Source organism: Sciurus carolinensis, chromosome 1 (genome assembly GCF_902686445.1).
Source record: "Sciurus carolinensis chromosome 1, mSciCar1.2, whole genome shotgun sequence".
Taxonomy (NCBI): Eukaryota; Metazoa; Chordata; class Mammalia; order Rodentia; family Sciuridae; genus Sciurus; species Sciurus carolinensis.
Genome location: NC_062213.1, coordinates 201,270,007 through 201,282,162, shown reverse-complemented (window position 1 = coordinate 201,282,162; position 12,156 = coordinate 201,270,007). Strand labels below are relative to the sequence as shown.

The window sequence follows — 12,156 nt, the reverse complement described above, 5'->3', positions numbered from 1 at the left end:
CTCCTCTCAACTAAATCTCTGATTATTTGTACAGATAAACAGGTGTTATTTTTTAAAAAATTTTTATTAACTTTTTTTAGACAGTGATAAATTTTTTTAAAAATTCTTTTCATACATGTATATACGATAATAAGGTCTATCTCAATCTACAATCCTTCCCCTCCCCACCCACCCCACTCCTCCCTCACTCCCCTCTGTACAATCCAAAGTTCCTTCATTCTTCCCTACCCACCCACCACTAAGGATCAGCATCTGCTTATCAGAGAAAACATTTGGCCTTTGGTTTTTTGGGATTAGCTTATTTCACTTAGCATGATACTCTCCAGTTCCATCCACTTAGAACAGATGTTATTAAGAGAAAAAAATGAAACAACAAAATGAAAACTTCACATGACTCTATACTGTTTCAAGTTTTAAAACTCATTTTCCTTCACGCTGGGGGATTATTTCAGGCTGCTGTCCAACCCCTCTTTTCTAGGCACATTTGATAAGGTACCTGAGGCGTCCTATCTTATGGCTTATAAGAAGAGAAGTGTTTTGCAACTGTGAGATTGTTGGTACTCTATAACTGAAGGTACTTGAGGTGGTCCTTGTCCCCAAGCCTGGGACCAAGGATATGATCTCCTTTGTTCAGTGTACCAGTGAGCCCTGAAACACTCCCACCTGCTATCCCACTTAGGGGACATGCCAGTCTTGCTGTATCTGGTGCATTACCTTCAGAATAGGCTCCATGTAGGGGCGGATGAGTCGGGGGGCATTAGAGACCAGGTGTCCCAGCATGCGGGCACTCTGCTCTTTGATTCTCCCAATGCCGCTATGCTCCAGCTCTGTCAATATCTGTGGGGAAGAAAGGCTCAGTATGGTAGAGGACATTACAGAGAACTGTGCATCAATAGGGAACATGTGGTAGGGCAGGGGAGATACCAGGCCTTCATGGTGGATTAAATCATTGTCAGATACTCAACAAAGGACATCTCTGCAGCTGATATAGCAGACTTGGGATACAGTTGCGACTGGGAGAAAAATGGTTTTGAACGCTGCCCCCCTCTCCTGTCACCCGAGGCCTCAAAGTCCTTTCCAAGCATGGTTCTTAACAGTGCAGCAGAGAGAGAGCTGTGATCAGGGTTTGCAGAAATGAGGAATGAAGAGAGGGCTTCTTGGGAGAGAAATCTTTGTCTAAACAGTAAATCAGAAAAAGGGTCTATAAATAATGACAAAGGAATCAAAGAACAGAACAGCTATGATAATGAGAGAAATGCTGAATTCCACAGATGTCTCAGGCACATCTAGATAAACCCAAGAGTTAGGAATTACATCAACCAGATCCCCTCAAGCCTTAATGAACAGAAATAACACGTTTGTTCTCACTGACATCCTTAAAACACTGGGCATCTGCACATATGCTCACAGTAGTGAAGGTGGCCACAACTCGATACAGACTGACTTATGGATACCTGAAGTTGCCAGAGGAAATTTCTGAGCAGTGAGTAAAGAAATATCAAAAAGCCCAGGTTAACTTGGCTACCCAGAGGAATCTCATTGTAATAATATATTTTATTAATAACCCCAATTGTTTGGATTCCCTCCACACAATAGAGAGAGATACCAAGAACAGACCCATGACAACAAAAAGAGATGGCTTGCTGCAAGGTAATGTGCCCTAGGGAACAGAGCACAGCTGTGGGCAGGGCAGAGGGAGGCCAGGGAGCTTGCTGCAACCTGATGACCAAGACCTGAAGAAAAGGCAGAAGCACTGACCAATGCATGAACCTGTACAATTTAATTTTGGAAAATCTATATCAGTTAAAAAACAAACAAACAAACATGTATTTTTAAAATTTTGGAGGTTCAAGGGCTAAACTCAGTACATCCACTCAGCAGAGCTTCCCATTCTCCAATATGAGAAAATTGAGATGACCCGAGAGCTGAATGTCAGTTTCAAGAGGGCAGGAGCCATGCCTGGGTCACACATGTCCTGCTGGCACCCAGTAGGACCTGGAATATAGCAGGTGCTTCAAAAAGTCTTGACTGAATGAACAACATGCTGATTTTCTCAATAGGAGATAATTTCTACGAGGCCTTTCCAAACTTATTTAATGCAATTTGAGCTGGCAGGCTCAGTGATGACTTCCTTTCCTTCCCAAAGCCTTAGAGTCTTAGAATGACTTAACATGATAGGCAATCCTAACAAGGGCCAGCAGCTAAAGGAATAAATCACTAGGTTAAACGCAGAGGTGCCAAAAGAAGTACAATTTTCTAATTCATTGATTGATGATATAATTTACAGCCACATTTACTGTGGTTGTAAAAGTGACAAATTGTGACAAATTATGAATAAATGACATTTCTCCAGGGTCTAGAGTTACATATATTAATGATTTTTCTGTTTAAGTTCTTTATATGTTACAAAAAGCAAAGATTTCAAAAGAAGCCTGGGGGAGGATCAGGAAGCAGAGGGTGAGGTGGGGACAGGGTGAAGGTGGGTGATGGTGATAGGAAATGACTGTGTGAGTGACACAGGAATCAAAGAACAGAACAGCTGTGATGATGGGAGAAATGCTAAGTTCCACAGCTGTCCTAAGCACATCCAGATAAACCCGAGATAAGTGGAACCAACTCGAGGCAGGGAGGACTGGGCAGACATCACTCACAGAGAGCTTCCTTGGTAACTGAAGGCAAAAAAATCAAAGAGCCAGGCTTCAGCAGGAATTGGAAATTCTACCTGATCTAGTGGCCATGCCACCTGATGCTCCTTTAGGCTACATGCAGTCCAAGCTGTGTAGCTTGGCAGCTCACATTATTTAAGAATAAGTCAGGGACCACCCCCCACACCAAAGGCAAAGGCTACTGAAAAGGTGATGGAAACATGCCCCATGTTATTTTTGTTCACAATGACCTCTGTGCCTGCCTGGGGATCAGCAAAAACAGTCAAACAGGAATGGGAAGGTGCCAGAAGACTACGCCAGCAGCAGCAGAGGAGTGAGTACATGGAGAGGGGGATCACCGATGATGTGCCAGGAAGAAAGAGCCACATGAGACATCAGCCTGGGACTCAGCAGCACCCTGGAGTCACTCTGACAAGAGGCTCGGGAGGGGAGAAGCACTAGAATTATAATAACAAAGCTGGGAGACACGTGTCTCCTCAGAGTCAAGTGTGGCTTTACCAGGTATCTCAACCTTTCCCCCACTCTGTCCTCCATGCTTCTTCCCTGAGCAGCTCTCATGGTGGGAGTCCTCTCTCCACTGCCTTTGAGTCTGTCACCCCCATTACCTGGATGAGCATCTTTCGCAGGAAAGGCATGACGAAGGCTGGGTTCATGCTACTGAGTCGGCCCACAGTGCAGATGGCCAGCTCCCGGATCTCAAACACTTGGTCATTTAGGGCCACAAACAGGGCCTGTAAATTCTCTGCCTGGGCGAGGTGTGCATCAAAGCGCTCATCCAGGGATGCCAAGACACAGTAGCGGATGTCAGGGTCTGCAAGAGTAATCAAGCCTTTGAACCCCTCTTCACCATCCCATTCTCCAGCCTCGTCCCAGCTTTTACTTCCACTGCCATCGGCCTAGAGGGAGGACTCCGGACACCCTCCTTTTATTTAACCTACTGTTATTCTTCTTCCTCCTCAGGAGTCAAGGTAAAGGAATTAATGACAGATTATCTTACACCAAGAGACTGGAGTAGCCAAGCCTTATGCCTTGGCAGGGAAAAACCTGAACATCACCTTGTTGAGGCTAAAGTTCTCTAGAGAGGCCCTGTAATGAAACTGGCAACTTCCAACTGCCCCCAGCTCCTGAATCTCCCAGACTGCTTCTGTCTGTGAACTTTACCAGGATCCGTGATTCCAACCACGAGCAGTTTGCTGAGCACGTCTGCCACCACCTGCACAGCAGTCTGGCTGACCACGTGAGCGTGACCACTGACGAGGTGGATGGAGGGCGTGAGCAGGCGGGAGCAGGTGCGGGCAGCTTCCATGCGGATCTCCTTGTGCTCACTGTTCAGGAAGTGATCTGCACAGTGGCGGACAAACTGGGTCAGGGAGTGGCCTGGATACAAACGCAGGGAGAAGACAGAGTAAGTACTCCTGCTTTGGACAGGTAGGCCTGCGATTTGCTAGCTGTGTTTCCCATTTTGTGGCGACTCATTTCATGTTCAACAAGGTATTGATCAACAAGACACTGACTCAGAACTCTTCCCTTAATGGGAACACACAGTTTCCATCAAGAAAGACAGAAGGGGAAAGTGAAGGAGCAGAAGAGGGGCCCCCAACTCTAACCCTTCCTGTTTTCCTTTCAAAAAATAAACTTTGTTTTATAATGACCCAAACCCTTTGAATTCCAGAGGGTAAAACAATTCTTGATCAAGGTTACCTTGTCTTTTTAGTTCCCATATTTAAATATCAAAAAGGGAGTCTGACATAGGCTGGGTTAAACATAGCACATTCTATTGACTAGAAATAAATCACAATGGGTGTTAATGAATGCTATGTGGAGCACTCATGATGGGGAAACCACAGTTGGCCATCGGTCTCCAGAGGGGGACTTAGGTTTTCTGTACTCGCTTGTCTCCCCACAGCCTTGATGAGCCTTACTTACAAAATCTGAAATTTCCTTCCGAAATACCTTTTCCTTGGGTATTAATGGGGGTTTATGTGCAACATTGGATTCCAAACTGAACTACACAGTACAGTACTCTTGGAACTCATACTGCCACGGGAATGAACATCTAAAAGCCCCCACTCATACATTTTTAAGCATAAATATCTCAGCTATGGGGAAGTGGGAAAGTGAGGAGGTGAGGGGTTCCATCTCTGACTTTTCTATCTCTGAAGCATTATTTCCCTGATCAATGCACACTACTCCTGAACACCATATACCCACAACAGGGTATGGAACAAAGAGGCAAACAGTAGTTGTTAAGGATACACGGACAGAGCCTGGGAAGGAGGAGCTGCTACAGAATCAGCAAGTGGAGGACCCTGGCAGGATCCAGGAATGCTAGTTCAGTCTCATTCCTTTCTCAGACTCCCAGCATCACTCCCTGTCTTGACAAGAGTCACTGCAATTTCTTACCTTCAAATTCAAAGCTGCCAAGGGTTCGGAGGGCAAGAGTGATACTGCCCACATCACTGGCCTCAGGGAGTGTGGTGAGGCCAGGGGAGGCCAGCTGATGAGCCAGGCCCTTGGGCATGCCGGGGTGCCGGAGGGGTTTGTGCATAAGAACCAGAGATAGCATCTTCAGTAGACCATCCTGAATGTCCTTCTTCAGCTGTGGAATCTGGCGGCTCAGGTCATAGAGCACAGCAGTGAGGGCAGGGCTGAGGGGAAGGAAACCAGTCTTAAGGGGTTGGGCACACGATATTCTATCAGTTCTGGGTAGACACAGCCCTTCTTGACCAGCCAGGAGATCAGGCCCCATCACGGCTTGGTCTCCAAGTAGAAAGAATGCTATAAAACAGAGTAAATGTGCTGAATTCTCTTGGTCCTGAATTTCAGAACAACTTACAGACTTCTGGTTTTCATCACAGGAGAACTTATTAAAATAATTCAGCCACTACAGAAGACCAAGTCTCAATAAACAAACTGGGAAGAGTAAGAGCACCATCCTTATTTTATAGGTGAAGAAAACTAAAGAGACAGCTTACCCATTTTCCCAATAACTTAAACAAGAGCTACAAACATTTACTGGATGGTTCCTATAAGCCAGGTAGTGTGCTAAGAGAGGCAATCACGAACTCTATCACTCAATTCCTACAACTATCCTGCACAATAGTAACTGCTATTGTATTCATTTATCAGACGAGAAAACAGAGGCTCAAAGTAACTTAATAAAGATAGAACAGCTGATTAGTGATTCCACTCTATTTTAGTGAAACTAGAATCCAAACTAGCCTGAGTCTAGTCTGGGCAATCCTGCCTATCCAAACCAACATGCAAACAACCAGGCCTTGCTCTTCCAACGTAGTGTCAATGCCATGAGCCAAGCCTCTCGCTAGCTGAGGCAGGAAGGGCTCAAGTTTCCAACACCTACCTCAGCCCCACCGCCAGCATGGGCTCCAGCAGCTCCTTGATGTCCTGCTGGATGCCTGGTCCCATTGCTCGCGCCAGCATGCTAATGCACGTGAACACTGTGGCATCTACCTGCATTGCCTTCTGCCTCCTGCAGAGAAAGAGTGGCTAGTTCAGACATAATGACATTTTGTGACATCCTACCTCAAAAGCACTTGGTGGCAAGGGCAGGTTACTCGGGCAGGGCCACCACACATGGGCGTGCAGGTTGTTTGCTCACAATTCAAGGGGGCCCATCACATTGTAGTCACTGTAGATTTAAACATTTATAATGACAATCCAGCAGAGGGCATTTAAGTGCCTTAAGGAAGGGGTCCCTTATCTGCATTCAGAGGCACCATGTGGGTGCTGACCAAGGTAACTATTCAGAAAGCAAACTGAACAAAGTGCTCCTTGGGGACCAGAGGTCAGGGACCATCATATGGAAAGAAGTTCCTCTCCCTATGATGAGAATACTGGGCTTGGGAATGAGCAGAACTTAGTAATGTACCAGAGCAATCCCTGCTAAAAACACAGGGAAGTAAAGAGACAACCCTATTAACACTGACTTCCCGGCCTTAGTCATGCAACCCTGGCACTTCAACATGGTAGGGTGCTGAAGGTTTTACTCATATTTTATTCATAGGACGGTCCTTTGGTGAAAAGGAAAAAGATACTCTGTTAGGTCCCTTCAGTTCCAGTCAAGGACTCCTCGCTTTAGTTCTTCTATCGAGATAAGACCCCTGAATACCAGGGAAAAAGCAAAGCCAGACTACTTGTAAATGGTAATACAGAAAACAATGCTGGCAAGTAACATCTGCTCAGGATACTCAACTTCTTCAACTATTTACATATATGTCATTTCACTTGGAAAAGGTTAGAACTCCACTGAGAGAGGGCTATTTTTTTATCCAATCTGTTATCCCTTGCAGTGAAACGATGCATGGAACGGGCTTAAGCTCTGTGGACCTGGGATGGAGCATTCCTGTTCCCCAACCAGAGTGTGGAAGGTGAGTGAAATCATCACACAGATGCTTACTTGTGGGCAAAGTCCTTAGGGGGCAGAGCTGCTCGGATGATGTCCAACACCCGAGGCAAGTAGACCTTAAACTCCGACCTCACGGCCACAGAGAGCAGCCCCAGGGCCTGGAAGGCGGCTGTACGTTCCTTCTCCTTCTTGACACAGCTCAGGACGTGGTTCATGGTATCCTGGAGGTACTGGGTATCTGAGCACAGAAAAGACATAAAGTGGGATGGCTTAAGGTCAGAGGTCTACATATCACAAGTAAGAGTTCCCAAAGCGTACTCAGGTTTAAGAATCAATTAGGTAAAACTCCTGGAAAGGTAAGAATTTAGATATAACACAGAGGAAGCTTATATTTCACAAACACATCTTTTGGAAATAATGAGAAATAGAAGATGTTTTCCTTTTTTTTTTTTTTTTTTTGTGGGGTACTGGGGATTGAACTCAGGGGCACTCAATCACTGAGCCACATCCCCAGCCCCCTTTTTTTTAATATCTTACTTAGAGACAGGGTCTTCCTGAGTTGCTAAGTTGCTGAGGCTGGCTCTGAATTCATGATCCTCCTGCCTCAGCCTCCCGAGCTGCTGGGATTACAGGCTTGTGCCACTGTGCCAGCCTTGTTTTCCCTTTTAATTATAAATAAAACCACAAAACACACGGGGTCTCCAAAGCAGTGTCACATAATTACTTTATCTAAAATACTTTACATTATAGTGAAATTTAAAAGTCATATTCAATATTATTTGCAATTAGCAAGCCATTCCACTCAGCTCAGGTCTAGAAATCACCTTGTCATTACTTAGCAATTTTGCTACAATCATATTTAATAGAAAAAATTTTAGTCTGCAATTTGATAAAACACATGTATTTTCATTAAGTTTATACAAACTTAAGTTTATAATTTCAGTAAGTTTACATGCAAAGGTAGGTGATTCTTGGGTAAGGGAAGCTGAAGTGCTGTTTCCCCTCTGAAGGCTAGAATTTTTGGTTCTTGCATTTCTTCTGTTTCTTCCCTCCCACTGATGCTGATGCTGACAGTGAGCACAGGAGCAACATGACAGCAGACGAGGAAGACCACATATCCACTAGGAAGGCAAAGGGGCTGAGGGCTGCCAGAATCATCTTTAGACAGCGCACAGACTCCCACACAGCACGGACAGGTTATACATTTCCTCTAACAAGAAAAGTCTTCTCCCACAGCTACTGTGGTCAGATGTCAAGGGGTCTAAAATCAGACCAAACTGGCATGGAAACTATCCCTTTACAAACAGGGGCAGCATTTCAACAGGAAATGAGCTTAAATCAAGAGAATAACTTCCTTTAGGAAGATGCAGCACCCTTAGAGATTAGATGCCTGACACTGAAGAGATTCCAACCTGGTCTTAAGGTGAGTACTTTTGATATTCCGAAAGCTTTTACCATCAGAAGGTTTAAGCAATGACTTCCCAACTATATGCTTTAAATGGGTGGCACTTATGCAATGAGGTAAAGACTTCTGAGGGATCCCAGGCTGAATTTCACTGACATATTTTAGGTATTATTTAATAAAAGAACAAACCCACATCAAAAGAGGCCCTATGAGTCTCTGTATTCTTTTGTTAGGCAATCTTTTGAACATACCATGATAACTGCTTCTACAATGTGCCAGACTTTGATCAAATTTGGCCTAGTTATTAGTTTCTGAACTAGACTCTGAACCCAAGACCATTTAAAGCTCTACTGATCAGAGGTGTGTCTGGTCATTAAGAAAGAGAAGAGCTTTTGGATGCAGATGGCAGGTGGGAAGATCAGAAAACTGAGAAAATACAGGTAGACTTTCATTCTATCATTTCTCTCTGGTTCAATGATTTTATGTGACCAATTATTTCATTGTGATCTAACATGTTCTACTTACACAGCCTGCAAACACCTCAGTAGTTAGATTTTTCCTGCAGTTTCATCAGGGTTCGGTGGCATGAAATGCATCCACTGGGACAGAGGAGTTGAGGGTCAAGTGACCCTCCCCTGCTCCTGAATGCTTACTCTGCACAGGTAACGGGCACCATGGTGAAGTGCAAAGATGTTTGATCTGGTTCTCACACTCACCAAGCTCCTAGGAAGCAAGGCAAGGACACTGGGCACAACAGGCCCTGGGGGTCATCACATGTGCACCTCTACTGTCTTTCCAAATGGGTTAGAAGTAGCTTGAGGAAGCAGCAATTAGTGCAAGAAAGGCTTCCATTATTGGAGCTTACTCTGCCAGGCACTGTAGTAGGTGCTCAGGCACTCATGCTATGCATCTCGGGAGGCTAGGATTGTTATTCTAATTTTACAAGCCAGGGAGTGGAGGCCTAGGATGTGAAATAAACTGTCCAAAACCTCACAGTTAAGGCTGAGGCAGGACCCACCTCAGGTCTAATGCCAAAGCCTCTCTATAGCTAAGGGCCATGATGGAAGAGGAATGTAACATTTCCAGCTGCAGCAATCCGGAAAGACCTCATGGAGGAGCCAGTATGTGAGCTGGACCAGAAGTCACAGCCAGGAATCCACCTGCCCCCTGGGGGTTCCCACCTCCAGTCTATGGCTTCTGACCTGCTTCTGAAACATCTCGTCCTTTTTTTCTGAGAGTGATGAGGCAGCTTGATGATCACCTTGGGGGCAGAGCAGGAAGGTCACCACGCCCTGTCCTGCCTCATAAACAGGCTGTTACTGTACAGTGTCACCTGAAACTGCCTTCTTTTGTTGGTTTCCTTTAGGTCGGTTCATGGACTTGCTGGCTTCCACGCCTGAGAACTTGCCTAGCCCTAGAGCTGCCTCTCTGCCTACACATTCTGACCTTTACCGTGTCTGCTGCCCTAGACACTGCCAGAAAACTGGACATGAGGCGAAGACATCAGACGCGAGCTCCTCCACTGGCACTGTTTCCAGTGAGAAGCAGACACAACGCCTGGGAATCACCTCTCCCTTGTTCGCTTTTCCTGGGAGGGGCAAAGATGTCTTCCACGGACAGCCTCACCTGTGAAGGCAGAAGGTCGGAATGCGGCCAAGCGGGGCAACAAGTTAAGGATTGTCATTTGGATCAGCGAGTTCTTGCTATTCCTGCATTTCAGCACCCACTGGCACACCTGGGAGAGGAAGCATAAAGGGTTGGCAGAGGAAAGTGAGGCATGGAGCTGGGGAAAAGAGGGAGAGGACCTCTCCTCACTTACCTGATCGAACTTCTCCTCCATCAAGTCTCTGCAACACCGGCTCTCCACCAGGGTGGACTTAGCTGGGCTGGGGGAAGCCCCGAATCCCATGAGGCCTTGGTGAGAGCTGTACCCCAGCAGCCCCACCAAGGCATTTGACTGCTGGGGCTGTATAGCCTGGAAGCTGGTGAAGGGGGTAATGTGACGAGGTTTTGTCCCAAAGCCCATGAGGTCCTTGCAGTACTTGTCATGTACCAGCTGCTGCTGTGTGATTTCTTCCATCTCTTCTCTTAGACGCTACATATAAGGGGAAAAAATAACCTTTATCTGTGAGTGGCATTCAACCTGGACACTGCTACAGGGCGACACATTTGCCAATCCTGAACTGTAATTCCAAAGCAAAGGGTGACCACCCTTCATCTTTAGGATTGTGACTTCCCCCAGAGCCTTGCAGAGGCCCAGATTTTGTTCTGTTTTAGGCAGAAGAGCAGCACCTACTCAACAGCAGAGAAGCCACAGGGGACCAGCTGCCCAGGTCCTCTTATCTCTAAGGGTTCCTGCCTGTTTTGGGAAAGCTGACTGGTGGTGATTATAGACCTAAGATTACAGCAATAAGCCCCCCGCAAAGGTGGGGGGCAGCCCACATCGGCGCCATAGGGATGTTCAGGTCTCTTTCTTCTCCCCAGACTGCTCACGGAGAAAAAAACATGGAACGGTTCTCTAAACTTCCAGACTTCTCCAAGCCTTTGTGCATTGTTCAGATATCATGTCCACTGTTCTTATCAAGGTCACCAGTGGCTCCTATGTTGCTAAATCCAATGGTCACTTCTCAATATTTATCTCATGTGACTTACTGGTAGCATTTGATTCAATGTTATTTTCTCCTCCTGCAGGCCCCTTCTTCACTTGGCTTCCTGGACCCCAAACTCTCTAGGCTCACTCTTTCCCTGGCTGCTGCTTCTCAGAGTACTGTGCTTCTTCATCTATTGATCTCAAGTTCACAGACCCCATATTCTCCAACAATGCTAGTTCCTCTGTGCTTCTCATCCTGTCTCATGACTTGAAATGACATCTGCAAACTGACAATTCCCAACGGTTTCTCCTGCCCACATCCCTCTCCAAAACTACTAGATATCTCCCTCAGATGCTCATCTGAAAACCGAACTCCTGACTCTCCCTCCCAACTTGCTCTGCCATCAGAGTCTTCCTGGCTAGTATATGGCAACTCCACCCTTCAATTTGCTCAGGCCAAACACCAGACTTTTTTCTCTCTCCATTCACCTCCAACGTATACATACAATCAGCTGCTTCTTGCGCTTCTAGAATTCCCACTGTGGTCTGAGTTGCAAACACACCCTGCAATACTGCTGCAGTTCCCTTTTAACTGGATGCCTGGCTTCAGCTCTTGGTCTTGGCCCTACCACAACCATTCTCAACACAGTGGCCAAGGGATTCTTTGGAAAGATGAGTCAAATGTCATTCCACTGCTCAAAACCCAGTAGCTTCCCACTGTATACAAAGTCCACTCAGTGGCCTCCCAAGACCCTATGTGAGGGGTCCCCACCCTGCTCCAGGTGTTCCTCTGACCCCATCTCCCAGCACCAATCTCATACTCAGGCTACTCAGTCATAGGGGCATTCTTGCAGCTCTCGCATGCCCTAACATGCTTCTGCCTGGGGCCTCTGCGTTAGTTGACTCAGTCCCTGGAATGCCCTTTCCCAGATTCTGGAGTGGCTCACCCCCCTCCCCCCCCACCCCCCGCTTGAGGGGTCGGGGATTCCAACTGCGGTCTCCAAAGGAAGCTATTTCTTCAGCTCCTGGAGTGGTTTTCTGCTTAGCATTCATGACTGTGCTCAAACTCCCAACCAGCATTCTCTATTCCCCTTCTCTGCCCTCCTGGTCTCCACTGCATGCACCACCA

At 46.4% G+C, this 12,156-nt stretch overlaps 1 protein-coding gene across 3 annotated transcripts in view; it reads right to left on the bottom strand.

Annotated features, from left to right (window-relative positions):
* Mtor (mechanistic target of rapamycin kinase) overlaps positions 1 to 12,156 on the bottom strand; it is a 124,234-nt gene that overhangs the window by 103,268 nt on the left and 8,810 nt on the right. For all 3 annotated transcript variants that reach the window (XM_047545062.1, XM_047545053.1, XM_047545071.1), the window contains exons 7-14: positions 10,257 to 10,532; positions 10,064 to 10,172; positions 7,084 to 7,270; positions 6,028 to 6,156; positions 5,070 to 5,314; positions 3,828 to 4,043; positions 3,272 to 3,477; positions 715 to 837 (exon numbers count right to left, since the gene is read on the bottom strand). In XM_047545062.1, the coding sequence (XP_047401018.1) occupies positions 715 to 837; positions 3,272 to 3,477; positions 3,828 to 4,043; positions 5,070 to 5,314; positions 6,028 to 6,156; positions 7,084 to 7,270; positions 10,064 to 10,172; positions 10,257 to 10,532 (1,491 nt within the window). The remainder of the gene's footprint in view (positions 1 to 714; positions 838 to 3,271; positions 3,478 to 3,827; positions 4,044 to 5,069; positions 5,315 to 6,027; positions 6,157 to 7,083; positions 7,271 to 10,063; positions 10,173 to 10,256; positions 10,533 to 12,156) is intronic.